Source organism: Pleuronectes platessa, chromosome 17, assembly GCF_947347685.1.
Source record: "Pleuronectes platessa chromosome 17, fPlePla1.1, whole genome shotgun sequence".
Classification (NCBI taxonomy): Eukaryota; Metazoa; Chordata; class Actinopteri; order Pleuronectiformes; family Pleuronectidae; genus Pleuronectes; species Pleuronectes platessa.
In genome coordinates, this window is record NC_070642.1 from 13,694,126 (window position 1) to 13,711,015 (window position 16,890).

At 41.0% G+C, this 16,890-nt stretch overlaps 1 protein-coding gene across 2 annotated transcripts in view; it reads right to left on the minus strand.

Annotated features, from left to right (window-relative positions):
* Window positions 1–6,128: 6,128 nt before the first annotated feature.
* si:dkey-71h2.2 (low density lipoprotein receptor adapter protein 1) overlaps window positions 6,129–16,890 on the minus strand; it is a 37,753-nt gene continuing 26,991 nt past the window's right edge. The window contains exons 4-10 of one of the 2 annotated variants that reach the window (XM_053444855.1): window positions 15,669–15,783; window positions 15,092–15,164; window positions 14,764–14,850; window positions 13,444–13,568; window positions 12,296–12,330; window positions 9,099–9,124; window positions 6,129–8,376 (exon numbers count right to left, since the gene is read on the minus strand). In XM_053444855.1, coding sequence (XP_053300830.1) covers window positions 8,330–8,376; window positions 9,099–9,124; window positions 12,296–12,330; window positions 13,444–13,568; window positions 14,764–14,850; window positions 15,092–15,164; window positions 15,669–15,783 — 508 coding nt within the window. In that variant the 3' untranslated portion in view covers window positions 6,129–8,329. The remainder of the gene's footprint in view (window positions 8,377–9,098; window positions 9,125–12,295; window positions 12,331–13,443; window positions 13,569–14,763; window positions 14,851–15,091; window positions 15,165–15,668; window positions 15,784–16,890) is intronic. The other variant, XM_053444853.1, reaches the window with a different exon arrangement.

The following is a 16,890-nucleotide window of genomic DNA, read 5'->3' on the forward strand; positions in this document are numbered from 1 at the left end:
AAATCTACACAACCACACACACACACACACACACACACACCGTACAGTAGCTCGAACAGAGAAAACCACAGTGCATCAGTTAATGTTAACCCACGGAGCAGTTAACATTGATGTCTCTACCAGGTGCTTGGGCCGTTATTGCAATATAAAAACAACACAAAGCAACTTGATCATATCTGGGAGGCCGGTCTTCATGACTTTAAGTGTATTTTTGATATTGGCATGAGCATTGAGACAACGCAGCTCTATATGAATCAACTGTTTCCCCATTGAAAGTAGCATATATACAAATACTCTCCTATCTCAAATGTATAATGTCAGCTGACTGCAGGTTTTTATTCAGGAGAGAAAGCATCAGAAGTTCATCTGTAATAACTACAACCACTTAATTAGTTTTTCTCCCGAAGTATTCAAATTAAAGGTTCAGTGTATAGAATTTAGTGACATCTAGTGGTGAAGTTGCATGTTGCAGCTTAACAGTGTTTCGTTAGTCCTGATTCGACTACTGTACAAAACATGGCGGCCTCCAGTGTGAGGACCCGCTGCTGATGTTCATGTTAAGTATTAAAATATAAAGACCCATTCTTGGGTTAATAAAACAATTCATACATTTGAAATGAAATACACGATTGAAAACAACATTAGGATTATTTTTAATTCAATTTCTGCCAATACATCCCTTTCACTTAGATCCTACACACTGGACCTTTAAAACTATTACATACATTTATTAAGCATTTCATCCATGACAAACTTGACTGTACATAGTCCATTCATTTGCTAAAGTTGCATGCAGGTCATTTGCCTGTAGAATAGCATTTGATGTGCGCTCTAAGTTAGATGCCAACGACGGAGGAATAAAAAACGATTGCTGTTCCGTGATACTGTTAATGTTTTATTCTCTGCCTTTAGAAACAGGAAACCATCTCTTATCATCCAGTGTTTCATTTTAGGTCTTGTCAGTTCCCTGGGAAATTGTATTACCTGAAGTGTAAAATAAAGCTTCTTTTTGAATGTGCCATTACTAAGTTGCTGCTAATGAAACAGGATTTCTGTCTCTGAAACACATTTATCACCTACATGTTTGCACACAATGCATTAAAAGCCTGGCCGGAAAACTGCACTTCATGCACAATACGCTTGTCGAGCTTCATCGCAGAAAGCACATAGCAGGAAGTAATTTCCAAATTAATTAATATGGTAGAAATCTTGTTAAAATGAGCGTAAAACCCTCACATTTGAGGAAAAAAAGCATACGGTGCATTAAAAGTAAAAGTAAATCCAGATTACACCGGATATCCTCTTATCAAACCTTTGTGCATGTGACACCTGTTTTCCTGTTAAATGTCCCCAACCTCTGTAACCTTTAAAGTGGATTTGTGCAGCACCTTCAGAATGCCACAGTAATTAGACCTCACCTCTTTTTTAATCATTTAATGGTTCCCTTTTGGGTTATTTTCATTTCCTCTATATCTCTCTTAAAGAATATATATATAAAGAGTTCAGGTTCCTTTTCTTTCACTCATACTGCAGAGATCTAATGTTTTTCTTTACGGCATATCGATACTAGCGTTGGCCCGTATCACCAAATGCTCTTTAATTCTACTTTACAGAACTTGTTCAAACAGCCACTTCACCTGGACGTTCCTAATTAAAAATATATGTAATTACGCAGAAGAATAGAGCTCATCTTAAAATAGAAAGTAATTACTGCTTCCTGGGGATTAATTGGTGATAATGTTGTCCTTCCTCCTTCAGCTCGCTGCAGAGCGTCCTCCCATTAGTTGCTCAGGTGATTTATGGGACGTTGTTAGCGCTGAGACAAGCTTTGGTTCAATTTGAGATGTGACTCAGAGAGCTATACGTACGTAACCCTGCGTCTAAAAATAAATCCAAGGTCTTACACGGGGCGTCTACTTTCATTATCGCAGCAAATATTAGCAGCCTCCCCTGCTCTCCATCTGTGTGTGGTGCGTCCCGGCCTGCAGGTAATGGAGCGGAGAAACCCAGAAGGACAAGAAAGGGCCTCGCGTTCAAGCTCATTAGAGGTTTGTTAAAGTTGATGATGGGTGCTATGTCCTAAAATCCTAGTTTTATAAATGAGGACATTGATCCTGGTGGGAAACGTCCCATAGCACTTTTACAGACCTCGACATGGGCTCAATGGTAAATGGTCTTAAACTACCTACACTGCAAAGAATGTCTGTACCTCCCTGAGCCACTTTCTATGGATTCTCAGTATCAAATTATACGACCATTACCAACAGGATATGAAGCCATTAGAGGCGTGTGGAACAGCTTATCAGTACGTTGTAAGCCATTTCCAAAATTGTGCTGAACGGCCTATTAATAATTAATGACACACTTATGAATACAAAATGAGCCGTTCATTATAAAGATCCCAGGACACCCGAGACAAATTAGACACTGGTAATGTGAACATATTGCCCCAAAGTTTAACAAGAATTCCTGATTTAGCATCTAATGATTTAAGAAGTCTATAAAGAGAGGATACATATATATATGAGAAGAGGTTAAGAGGGAAATCTTTATTTTTCTGTGCTGTTCAGTTTTTTTCCACCACATATCTCTGCTGAATTGAATGTATATAGAACCCCCAAAGGGTCATAGCATTCCATCACTGTCATGCAGTTAGTGACCAATCTAAGGAAACTACATTCAAATCAACAGTGCAGTCCACATGGGGTCAGAACCGATTAGCTTCCTCTCAAGCTTGGATGGACTTGAGACAGAAAAGTGAGGCCCAAACCTCAAACTACATATGGCTCAGAAGAAATTGAGGAAAACTATTATGAGGTAACAAAAGTAGTCCTCCAAAATAGTTAAATCTTGCCGTGACTCTTTGGGGGCTCCGTAAACGTATAAGACAAGAGCCGGTATAACTGCAGAAAACCCTTTCCTTTATTATCTCTCCGATCATCACAGCACCTCATGTCATTTTTTTTTAATTGAACTCCCACGTTTTCCCACCACAGGGTTCAGCTGGTTACTGTCGACTCTGCAGGTGAAGCTCAGATCCATCAGACAACAAAGCGCATTTCAGGGCGAGAGAAGCTGACTCAGCGTTCCCAGTAGATCCATTATACTGATAATGATAACATGATAAAGCGAATATCCATTGCATTTTGAAATATAAAAATACGAGTTGTTGTTACGGCAAGAATGTTCACCACAGTGGACTGCAGCCTTTGTGTGTAGATGCTGTAGCCGTTGGCTCACATGACACAACACCAAATGAAGCTCCACACTCCAGCGAATTCTCTGTTAACATCAAAGTGGTGTTTCTTATGCGGCTCCACTTTGCTGCTCACTGAAGGCCGGTCTTGTTTATGTGGACGGGCCTGGCGCTCCACACAGTCTTTGATCGCTCACAGACACAAGGCGCGGTCCCATTGAGCTTTCTGGATAGTTCGGTTCTCCAGGCTCGGATAACAAACACTCACAGTCGGACGGATCTTTGAAACGCAGCTGAGGCACCAACTTTCCAAATGGAACTAAATATACACAACTTTCTCAACAATAACTGTTGTCTAAATAACAAAAGAACTTCTCACTTCAGGAGTGAGTGAAAGGACGGAAGAAAATCGCTGGTTGCTGGGTCCATCCACCTTTATTTGGAGGGTGTTAACTTTTCTATCATGACGTAGACATGTCCCAAACAGTTGACTCAAGAAAGGTCAAAGAAAAACTAGGGTTTTGTTTATAAACCAAAATTAACTTGTTCAATCAGAAATAATTCCGTTACAATTCCGTTAACTACAGAAAAGACACATTAAAGTGTGCAGCATCTCTTTAAAGGGATCATCCAGTCCCTACATAGAGGTCACACGATGATGACACCCATAACAAATCTATGAAAAGACAGTGAGATATAATGTAATGTTTTGCCACAAAAAAATTATATTTTTAACTGTTTTGCTCAATGACATCACCATTATCCACCTGCCACACAGATCAAATTGTATCATAACCCATGAGCAAGATTACAGCTGTCATGGTGAAAATGTAATATGCTGGTACCATAATATACTGTATATTTTATGTAAATTCCCACAGAAGAACTCATATTGAGATTCTATTTTATTTTAAACAGAAGGAAAATGACAAGATGAGGTTGTTGCACCTTCTATCCATTATTTAACTTTTCCATCAGGCATGAGCGACGGGCTGAGTGAAAAGACGATATCGATGTGATTGTATCGGAGCAGGCGGAAAAACAAGAGAATGCCCTTGCTGCTTGTTTTGATCAACCACACGGGAGCTGGGCAATGTCTGAAGGGGGGGGGGGAAGGGAGGGGATCTAATTTAATGTCTTGAATTTAATGATTTTGGATTTGCTACAGAAGGACGCATCTCGATCACAAAAGTTCAACGCGATGAATTGTTTGTAAAAAGTTGTTTATTATGCATAAATATGTAACAAACCAGAACAGTTTATAAATGCTGTACAAATCTTTACACAGTTCAGGACAACTGATTGTGGTTCATTCACAAATTGTTATCGCAGTATTACAACACGGTTGGAAACCCACTAATTGCATAGATAGAAAATAAGCACCTTCTTGGAAACGTAAACCGATACTGTAAACGTCAGTGGTCAAGTTGGGTTGATAGAAGCTTATATGAAGTTTCTCCACTCAACATCTTTGTTTTTTACCAGCCTCAAATGATTCCATTCTCAGACCCTGACGGGGGGATTTGGATCCACTGGACTCTGGACTTAAACTGTATTAGAGGCTCGATCTGGGCCATTAGATAATGTGTACATGGTGTTTGTTTGATTCTAAATGAGGATAAAAATTGGTGCAGGCAGCAAAATACAAATATTACCTCCACCAAGGACTTCTGTCTGCTCCTCTGTTTGTTAGTTGGTTTGTTTCTTTCTGAGCAACATTACTCAAGACTACTTAAAGCATTTCCACAGTGCAATTGATTTGAAATTTTGTGGAGGGGTGGGGCTGGAGCATTTGAAGAAGCCATAACCTTTTTGTGCAGATCCTGATCAGGGGGCAGAGCCAGGATTTTGATTATACACTTTCCTTTCTTTGCAATTTTCCACATTTTCATTGTTTTTCGAGGGAATGATTTATCTGGCACATTTAGAGAGCTTATATCTATGAATGTGTACAATTTGGTTGCTCATCATGGTACTTGCTACATGGAGAAATAGGTGGATCTGTGCAGTTAGATCACTTTGTTCAAGTCTCAATAAGGAACCACCAGGCTGCAAAATCTCATTATTACCCACCCTGCTGTTTTCACCATTTTCTAAGGGAATAAATCCTGCATCCCGATGCCACAAATCAGGCAAATATATATGAGTGTGTACAATTTGGAGCAGCTTGATTGAATTTGAGGACTTGAATTAATTAATTAATTAATTAACTGTTGGGCCTTGGTGGAGGTTTGTGCTCTGAGTGCCAAGTATTCCATCTTTGTTTGTTTGGAACGGATTGGTTGAAAACTATATCTACTATAAGTGCAATATATGAAAGTGCAACTTATAGATCATTTTGTACTATGTTCCAGTTCAGTTTGTTGGTTGTCATGACTGAACACCAATTCTGAGTGTGAGAGCTTCTGGACAGCAGCCCATCTCCAGGAGTACCGAATGAATGAAGCATCCGCACATGAATCAATCAGTCAGTCAATGATGAGGCTGAAAGGATGAGGAAATATTGCAAAAACATAATTTCTACTCATGAGGAAAATATGCTCAAGAGAGACGTGGCTCGATAGATCAACTATAGTCGTGCTGGGAGCTATTTATGATACCCAATCAAAGTTGGCGTTTCAGCCAGTCAGGAGCCTAACAATGCAATTAAGCTTCACGGCATAACCTGATAAGCCAGCCAATTATTCTGCAGCGGGTGTCATGACAACAACACCGAGTCCCAGCCGTCTCCCGCCGTCACAATCATTCTCCGTCATGATCCGATGAATACACAGAGGGGGAGCATGATAGAGAGCGTCTGCTGAAGTGGAGGATGGAAATATTTCTCAAAAGTCGAAGCACAGCAACAATTTTGTCTGCGATATGATTCGGGGACGCCAACGTGAACAGCATCTATCCATGGGGATTATTTTTTTGGGGGGAGGGGGGGGGGGGCCTTACCAATTCAAGAGTTACCAACTAGTATCAAAAAATAAAGAAATAAAAACCACATACAATTAGATTTGTATAAATTGTCTAACCTACAAGCAAAACATACAAGCAATGTAGACATTCACATATCAACGAGTGATAATTATCATTAAAAACAACGACCTGTGTGAATTCCTACTTCATTTACAATACATACAATATGCATACATGTGTTGCACAGCTCCGACGTTGAAAAAATACAGCATACGGAAATAGGTTTCTTTATTTGAAATGTCTGGCCTTGTCGTACCGCTGTCTTTGTAACCGGTCTTCAGACTGCGGCAGCTAAATGATAAGTGAGACATTGTTTCTGCTGAAGTGTTCAGGGATGAATAGGAGTTTTCTTTATATCACACCAATGGGTCGTCAGTGGATTATAATCCTGATGACTGATTTATCTACAACAGTAAGGTTGTGAGTTTGTATTCGCTCTTATTTAAATGTATTTGATGTAAAACCATCTACAAATTTGTTCACCTTGAATGGGCACTGCACAGATTTTACATATCAAGTTCACTTTACTCATCATGTTTTGTCCAACCACAGACTGTGTATCTAAAGATGGACGAGGCATCTGCCCTTCCTCCTACAGAAGTGAAGCCACAGAGCCGGAGGCTGACAAATACACACTCTCGGCCAATTGCAAGTCAGTATTAGCTATCAATCATGATGTTTTCACACTAGAACATACACCAGCGTTATAAGAACTACATGTTTTCACATGTACTTCAGTTGCGCATGTTAACAACCTATATTGCAGACAGCCACCAGGGGGAGAAGGAGATGCTTTGGCTTCACTTTTTGGGAGCTGTCATGTCGTCCATCTTGATTTACAGCCTATGAGTACCACACATTCTGCAAAATCTTACATATGAATTTGGTTGTGGCTCCGGACAAAGTTTAACAATATAACCCTGATGATGTCATAGTGATGTCATCACCACTTGAACTCGGAGACCACGACTTTACAACAACAAGCATTATGGGAAATGTAGGATCTGGGGTTTTTGGAGCTCGATAAATGATGTCATTAGATAATCGATCTCCTTCATTTATGTTGTTTAAGTTGCTTGTGGTTGTTGACTGCGGTTTTCATTACGATGCATTTACGCTGCCATCAATAAGAAGATGACACATGGGGACAGTGTGTCTAATTACTACATCACATGCTGTGTCATTGTCAACAGAAGTGCTCCAATCAGCGCAACACACTCAAGGACAAATGTATAATTCTCTCAGCTTCTGTGGCAGGAGGAACAGCTGCCAGTCGCTTGTCAGATGAACAAGATCTGAGAGCTCTCACATTTTCAGAGATTGATGGTAGCCTACACACACACACACACAAACACACACACACATATATTGTTTTTTTAACGCAAAGTAAATCTTCATCAGGGATTTACTAGTGGAATCCATGTGCTACAGTGTTTTTACACATTGTAAAATTAAAAGGAGGAGACTTGGTACAATAGTCAGTCTGTAAGTGAAACATTTCCAGTATCTATTTATTGTCCAGTATTCTTCATATTATAAGTGAACCATAGGTTGCTGGTTCATTTGTATTGATATCATAGTCGTTGCTCTATGTTTAATGGTTTCTGTTCATCTGAGTCTCGTCAGGGGGCAACAATGGAGAATTTAGAATTGGAACTTAGATAGTTGATCAACTTGGTATATAGAAGCTAAATTTGGTACAAAGCATCTTTTCTTTTCTCTTCTCTACGAGGTTTTCATATTTACACACATGTCAATACCAACACATATGTAATGGGCCAACGTTAGCCAATGAAGATAATCTTATGTTTTTTAGTTGAAATATATCACTTTTCTCATCTTCTGTCGTTCATGTAGCAGTATTTGAACAACAACAATGATCGGTAATTTGTGTGTTGCGGAGTATTCACAGAAACTGCAGCTTAAGATATTCTTCATTCTGGCTCCTCTGCAGCAGCCTCTGCATTTCAAACACAGCCTATCAGATCCTGGTTATGCACCAGGGAGCGTGTTTATTTTCTCCCTGTTCAGTTGATGTATGCTGGGTTTTTTTTTTATCTCAGGGACTGTGATATGATTTTGTTGTGACAGTGTAAATTAGGCAGTTCTTGAAAAAAAAATCCATGTTGCAGATTGACTACAGATCCTCTGTGCAGACATCCCGGGGACTCAGAGCTGCATCGTCAGGGATGGGTTCGGAGCGGGACTCGGCCAGTCTGACAGGGACAGAGAGAGAGAGAAAGAGAGAGAGAGAGAAGGAAAAACAAAATTGCATTGAGGTCGGAGGCATTAAATATTTACTATTTTCAAAAAGGTTCACGGCATTTTGCAAAAGGTTAAAAAAACTAAAAGAAATGTACAATGAACAAACACACAGAGTGCAATGTGACGAGTCATGAGTGGCATCAGGCAGCTGGAGAATAGCAATACCTATGAGGTTCCTCACATAAACCACAGTCACCATCAGAAACCAAATGATAACTTGATCACAGAAAGAACAAAACTGTGACTCCGCAACTGATTAGTTGATTTAAAGGTTCAGTGTAGAATGTAGTGACATCTAGAGGTTAAGTTGCATGTTGCAGCTGAATACCTCGCACCTCACCCTCCCTTTGCAAACATGAAAGAGAAACAGTACTAGCCTTCAGTTGTCATAAACCTCAAAAGCTGTTTATATTGTCCAGTCTGGGCTACTGTAAAAAACATGGCGGCCTCCATGGAAGCGACCCAAGTTTTCAAATATCGATCCCTCACGTTACATTTATATAAAAAATGTAATGAGTGGGGTTAAGTACTCATAATATGTGGTTTTTCTTACAGGTGAAGTCACCAATGAACAGATTTGGATGCTTGTGGTTATTTAATGATATCTCTCTCCAGGATGGCATCATGCAACATGCAAACATGCAAACATGAACTGACTGAGCACATCACTCACCGGTGTCCATCTCTACCTCCATGTTGCTGCATGCCGGGCAGAGGACAGAAGAAGAAAACCATGATGATGCGAATCAAAGGTTAAAATAAGTGAAAACACTCTTTTGCTGAAACTGTTCACAGAGAGGAGACTTTAAGGAGAAGTTTGCTAGCACAGCCGCGAGTGCTGTCCCTGCTCCGCCATGCATACAGGAAAGAAACAGTAAAAGAGGCTTAAACCCCAAAAGGAGGCCTCTCCACTCCATTTAGATGAGGATTCAATTATTTATTATCTCCCAGTTTATGATGGAGCCAAAAGAGCGTTTACATAATAGTCAATTCAACTTTAAGGTCAACTAGTGTATCAGAAATCTTAAATACAAATCAACCATTTAATTAAACCCATAAACAAAATGCATGCTAATAGTTGTTATCAATCGTCCTGGTAGCAAGCGCAGAGCCTCCACTCCAATCTTCTGTTGGAAAAACAAATTTTTATACAGAGCACACCCTGACCTGTGCTCACACACATTGAAAATTATTCTGCTGGTTGTATCACTAAATATACAGCACTGGCAAGGACTCTTATAGCTGCTACTTGAACCCAAGGGGCAGTGGAAGAGGTGTAACGTTCACCACTAACCAAGCAACGGACCCCCACAGCACGTTTTAGATTCACATGCTCTTAACAAGGGTGAAAGGGGGGCAGAGAAGGAGCTCATGACGCCTGCTGAGTGGTCTATGAGAGGTCTGTGATTTTCTGTACAGCCATCGGATTTAATGTTTGCTAAAATCCAAGACCACAACCCCTGCTCTGCTGGGCCACAGTCAACGTACATGTAACTTTAAATAGGTGCGACAGTTGTGACATCTCAATGTGAAGCAGAACGATCCAGGTTTCAAGACCAATCTCATCCACTGCTCACACGCCGACACCTCAGAGCCTGACAGCCCTGCTCTACTGTGGAGGAGGTCTCTGCTGCTGCACTCCCAAAATCCTTCAGCCCCGACCAGCAGGATGTCATATTTATCAAGTGTTCCACCTTCCTCCATTAGACAGCCACCCACGCTGGTGGTCAGTGTTCCACCCCGTCCCTGCTGAGAGCAGCCCCTTTGATGACCTGCCTTCCCCCTCTGATCACCCGCTCAGCCTCAACACACACACACACACACACACACACACACACACACACACACACACACATACACATACACATACACACACACACACACACACACACACACACACACACACACAGTCTGTGTAATCTCTGCCTCTCATTTACCCATTACCTTCAACAAAAGTGTTTCGTGTTGCAATGAAACAAACTGATCTATTAGCCGCGGGCTAACAAAGCTTAATGAGTGGGCACCTCTTTAATGTTTAGGTCAACATCTTTCCACCGCTCCTCTCTCTTTATGATGATGATACAGCACTACAGGACACACACACACACACACACAATCATCCGGTTGTAAGAGGACATTGAGAGCCATGCAGAGTGTGCAGACAGTTCCTGAATTGTGAGGCCTATGTCCTCAGCAGTTTGTGCTGCATGGATGGACGTTGGTAAAGAGAGGTGGAGACTGACAGAGTTATAAAAAAGCACTTCCTCCCACAAGCCAGAAAGGAAGCCACAGTATCCTGGATAAAAACACCGCCCCTTGAGTTTCACCCAATTTTGAAGTTATCAATTAACTACGACCTATACTGCAGCCAGCCACCAGGGGGCGATCTGGACACTCTGGCTTCCCTTATGGGCAGCTGTCCTTTCCTCTATCTTTACATACAGTCTATGATGCAGAATAAGGTTTCTGTCCATCACATGGAGTCCGTGTGAGTGAGCTCATCCAATGCACGGCTCCTGTTGACTCACCATTAACCAGTGAGACACACATTTTACTTTCTCTCTGCGGACGTCTCTCGGCCAGGAACTAAAAATTTCACAGACTGTCGCACGTTCAGAGGAAAATAAAAAGGTGTTGCATCGTAATCCCGGCTCAAAGGGATGATGCACGCCGGGGCGCCCATCTTGGCTCAGCCGTGTCAGCAGAGGTGGCGGATCATCTCCGCAGTCGTTTCTATTGTCTGCTGCAGGTTGTTTGTGCCACAGCGACCTTTGCAAAAGTTAATGATGCTTGCTGGCTACACATGGTTTCTACAGCCCAATCACATGTTCCTGTTAAATTGGGAATGCATATTGCAAATTCTGTTACTTTCTTTAGTGGCAGAAACTTGGACTTTGGGCAGAAAAGGTCTCTGGTTCGTCTCTGGTTCGACTCCATGGAGAAACAACAAAAAGACGAACCTGGATTGATCTGTCCAAAAATCTAAGAGGATTCTCCCTACCCTGTCTAGTGCCCCTGAGCAAGGCACCTTACTCCCCCAACATCTGCTCCCCGGGCGCCGTACATGGTCGCTCACTGCTCTGTGTGTCCTGCCCCAGATGGGTTAAAAGCAGAGGTAAAATTTCCCTACCTGCAGGAGTGTGCCTGTGCATGTCTGTGCATGTGTTTGGGACAAATAAATGCATCTTAATCTTAATCTTAATCTTCTAATGTAGAGTACAGTTGTGTTCAGCTCCTCTATCATAATTTACAACCAGAGCTCTCTCAGCTGCAGCTAAAAACCTACTATAATACCTTCATCTTGAAATAAACTATATATTTTTAAGTTCATAGTATCAATTAATTCAGAAATTGATTGTAAATATATAAGAAGATGAAACAGCATCTGTGACATCAGTTCTTCGGTCACAAAGTTCCAAAAATGCAACCCCTAGCCCGACCCTCCCCTTCCAAACCTGCAGGAGAAACTAGAGTGACCTTCGGGTAAAAAGTTAAAGGCCTTCTCTTCTCTTGAGTCAGTGTTTGGTCATGGGTAATTATACTCTACTGAATTATAAATATAATTATGAATATTAAGAGAGTGAATGATTGTCTCTGTATGTTGGCCCTGCCATACGCTGGCTGTAGCCACATCTCTAGACCGACATTAACTTTGATTGGCTCCAGGTCCCTCCCCAACACTTAAAGCATCAGTGCTTTACATAATATATAAATGCATAATAAATATTTTATAACATTTTTGTGGATAGATTCCCACTAAAATCCTAAGCACTGGACCTTCAAGTGTTTAGTGTTGAAAATTAGATTCATAAATGAATGAGTACTGTATCCACAGTGTTGTGCAGCTTTGCAGTCCTAAGCAGAGGTTACCTTGAGAACGCATCATCGAGTCCATCCTCCACATCCTGTTGGGACATAAACAATATGAATTAATACACACATCAATTACTTCAAATTACAATCCTGCTGCCCCGTGCATCTTCACTGACTCTGTCATCCGTCATAACTTTATTATATCTAATTCAAAAGACACATAATTTACTCTGTGAGTGACTGTACAATCTAATCCTGCAAAATACATCATCTTACAATCACTGTGACACAATCAATACTCATACACCGATATCCCAGAGGAGGGAAATCATGCAAACATGAGATCCAACCTGTTTAACTCCGCCTTGTATTTCTCTATTTCATTGCTAATGGATACAATCAATTCAAGTTACAGAGGATAAATATCATATTTAACCCGATGCAGGACATATATTACCACACTTGGTAGAAGAGGAGAGAGTGGAAGATGAAGTTGGACTGAATTAAAACAGAATGTCTCTCTAAATGAGGTGAAAATCCTTCAGGGAAATGATGCAACAGTGAAAACAGATGAATTTCTCAATGTGAGTTCAGTCTGTGAGGAAAACATTCTAAAGAACATGCTGCCACCTAGTGCTGAACATGTGTAAGTGAAGTTGAAACGTTTAATTTATTAACCGCTGACTTTAACAGTTCAAAATGACTGTCTGTTACCCTTGAGAAGCTTATAGAGGTCACAGTAACATAGCTGCTTTTATGAAAAGCTTATCAGCAATTAATTACAAATGTGTGTCTCATATACAACGTCTTGCCTCTGCATTTATGGAAACACTGACTTGAGAGCATGAGGGCTGGGCACCTCTGGGTGTACGAAAAAAACAATTTTTGAAATGAATAAATCAAAAGGTTTGACAGTGAGATGAGATTTAGTTTGTGTGTTTACTTTCAGGACTAATTCAATTTACTGTTGCTTATGATTTCCTGAGTCCAAATCTCAACGAAACTTACTTTCACATCTGAGTAGATCATGAGAAAAGTGCTTTGTTGTTTTGTTGGATTGTTTGAATTGTTTTATTGGATACATGCTTGGATTGTGTTAATGATGAAACAACTCCGATGATGAACAGGCAGTGAAAAGAGGGAGGTTTTACACAAATGTCTAGACAACAAAAATCAGCTGATCGGAGGCCGATGGTCTGACCTACCCAAGAGTCATGTTTGATCGGCCGCCTTCGAGAGGGGTTACTACGAGGTGAGAGCGAGCTGAGGGCGGCGGAGAAGAAAGGCCGAGACCGGAGTCTCTCCTCCATCCGGACGGGCTTGTGGGCCGCTGGGTGCGCCGGAGAAGGAAGGTCCGGACGAGAGGATGACGGGTGGATCAAGAGAAAAAGCAACGAACAATGGACGACACAGGAGGTGAGACGGAGAGAAGACAGGAGAAAGAAAAGGGTTTAGCACAGACACAGGACAAGAGAGAGGGGAGGAGACTTGTCAGTTTTTTGGGGGGGCACATCTCTGGACCACTGGCACTCACACCTTAATTAATGTAAATCACATCTGTAAAACTTTCATACACCTCTCTGAGTTACTCTCTGAGTTACTCCCGGGGTCCTTCAAGGCTTCACATCAGATTTTCTCTCTGTCCTCAGGCCAGTTCCACCGGGAGCAGAGCACATTTTAATTGAAAGGGGCTGGAAAAGCCAGGCCTGGTCTGAATGGGTGATTAAGTCTCTTTTTATTTTTGGACTGTTTGACCCCCTGAGGAGTGTAAAAAATATTTGACCTATAAATGTCAAGGCCATTTGAAAGTACTGAAAAACAGCTGCTCTACTGAATGACTAATGAGGCTCAAGTAATTAGGCGATTGGTTCTACGTGTGTTTGAGAAGTGATTGCGTTAAATTTGTGTGACAGGTCACACTATAATGTACATTGTATAATGCAAGTGAACACAGCAGCTTTTCAATTTATCAGTTCATTGAATGTAATGTATTACAGTTGTCATTTTTTACAGCAAAACCCCAGAATTGTAAAACACCAAAAAAATACAAGCCAGCTACAATCACTTCAACCTGTACAGGCAGAGAAATCTTTTTAAAATCAAATTCTTTGATTAAATCAACAACATTAAAAGTAAATTCCTGAGTGACACATAGTTAAATGAAGGGAAGGCTTTTGTTCCCATCTACTAACATGGGGGATTCAGGATTTATGACCTGTACTGCAGCCAGCCACCAGATGGCGATCAAGATACTTTGACAACATTTTCAGGAAGTTGTCACGTTGTTCATGTCCATGTACAGTCTAAGTCCTGGAGCAGTAACCACATGTGAAACTCTGTTAGAGAAATACATGTCTTGCTATTCTATATAATGGAAACAATGCTTATAGGAGTTACAATCCTTATTTAGGAGTAAGATGGATCATCATCAGTTGTTTTCAAGTATTTCTCAACGCATTATCTTTGGTTCTTACTGATATAAACCATGTCCCTTATTTGATTTGACACTGGGGGTGAGGACGTACCTTCTGGAACACACTGACTGTCTGTTGTCTCTGTGGGCGTGTCGCTTGGTGCACAGGAGCAGCAGGGCCTGGTCTTCTTGCCTTTGCCTGTGGACACAAAATCAATTTGAAAAATTGAAACCAAAAGAAAACAATAGGATGCATTTACATTTGGTTTTTATTCACTCATGATGAGAGGCAGCTTTAGATGCATGAGGTACAGCAGTGTCACGTATACAGAGCAGTGCAGAGAGTAAGGGAGAGGAGGTCAGCGGGTGAAATTGTCAATACCGTTCCTGCTGCACTGAACTCAACCCAAGGTCACTTTCCCTTTGTTCAGTGAACTCACCTTCCTGAGCAATCTCCCAAAGATCCAAAGCCACTTTAAAGGCCTGGGCTACGGTTAAGGTCACAGCCTGAGCCTGGGAGAGAAAGAAGCACAGTAACAACACAAAGAATCACACACAGAGTGAGAAGCTGTGGTCAGGAGAAGGTTTGGATTTAACGTGTTCAAATAGATTTCTTATCCATTAGATGCAAGTTTGACATTTATTCAAAATAATATACATATTTATTATATCATATATATAATATAATAAAAAAATTAATTACTGTATTTTTCTATTGAAATGATACTATTAAAACTCAAATAATGTAATAGCTAATAGACTTGCTTGAGGTGAGGTGGCCTTACAGAGGTTGCCACAAGGTGGAGCTATCTACATTCATGTCGCTTGTTGATAGAAATCATTAGATATCCACTGAAGTCCATCCCCAGATAAACTGACCTCCTGACCTGCTACACAATGTAGTCAACAACCACCAGCTATATATAGTTAAAAACAGATAAACACTGGAATATATGGATAAATACAGGCAAATACAGTTATATACTGGTAAATAGGAGAAGGTCACAGTACACTTACAATCTTCCTCTTCTGGCAGAGGAAAGCGTGGCACTCCAGTGTCTCGTTGAACTGACACTGGGAGACGTACGCAAAGACCTTGTCCTGAGTTTTATCTGCTGTGCAGTACGAGATTCTGGAAGAGAAGAGGGAGAAGAAATAATGACATTAAATCTACACCAACACCATCAACCCAGCTGACGTTAGTGCATTTATAATGATAAACAAAACAACAGGGACCAATCTGTCAGCTTAACGCCATGCTGCATCACAGGATGAACATGTAACACAGCAACAACAACACGTGCAGTTCATCAGCTACCAGCCTGCACTCTTTATCAAACCTTGCACATCAAAGTAAAGTGCTCTGCAATCTGGGCCATAACTTTGCTTTTGTGCTAAACCTTTTTGCATATATGCAAACCAGCCACTGCAGGAGCAGAGCAGCCCTGGTGAATATTATGCTGATCGTGTCCCACAGCTGGGACCAGTGGAGCAGGACACACATCAGCAGTGGTGACGTGAAGCTGGTGCTCCATCCCTTCAGAGTGCTTCAGTCAAGCATGTTTAAACCAAAGTGCTGAGCAGGCTTAAAATATGTAAATAAAAAAATATATCAAATAAGTGGGGAAAAAATTGAAAATGGGAAAGCCTTTAAACATTTAACATCATTAATAATTAAGGGTTAAATATTGCACAATGGCAGAGGAAATCAAGGTCACAACCCAACTTGAAATGAAAGCGAAGTATGAAAAGTCAAGCTCAAATGTTGATACACTTTTGTTTTTTGGATTTTTTGGATTTCTTTGTTAAATATTATGATAATTTAGGTGCACTTGTTTGCCTTTTATGAGATTTAGAAAACTTTTCATTTCTGAAATGATCTCCCTCATGTTAAATAATATATTGCGACCTCTTGATGTGAATGTCTGTTGTCTCAGATTACGTCGTGGTCCCTGCTGAGTCACTCTGATTCTCTCCTGGATCTAATACCTGCTTTCCCAAGGAGTCGACTTGTCTGCAGATCCAGCCGACGGCCACCGGGCTTGTGATTTTTAACGGTTATCCAAAACCAATCTAGTCAAAGTCCACCGAGCTATTTCGCTCCCCTGCAACAACTCGCGCGGCTTCACTGAAGCGATTGGTTTTGTCTGATTTCATGCATGCTATTAAAGGCAGTATTGATCGGGAGGCTCCATGTGCATCTGGTTTGAAGTTGTAACCTGAACAAGCAGTCTGTATA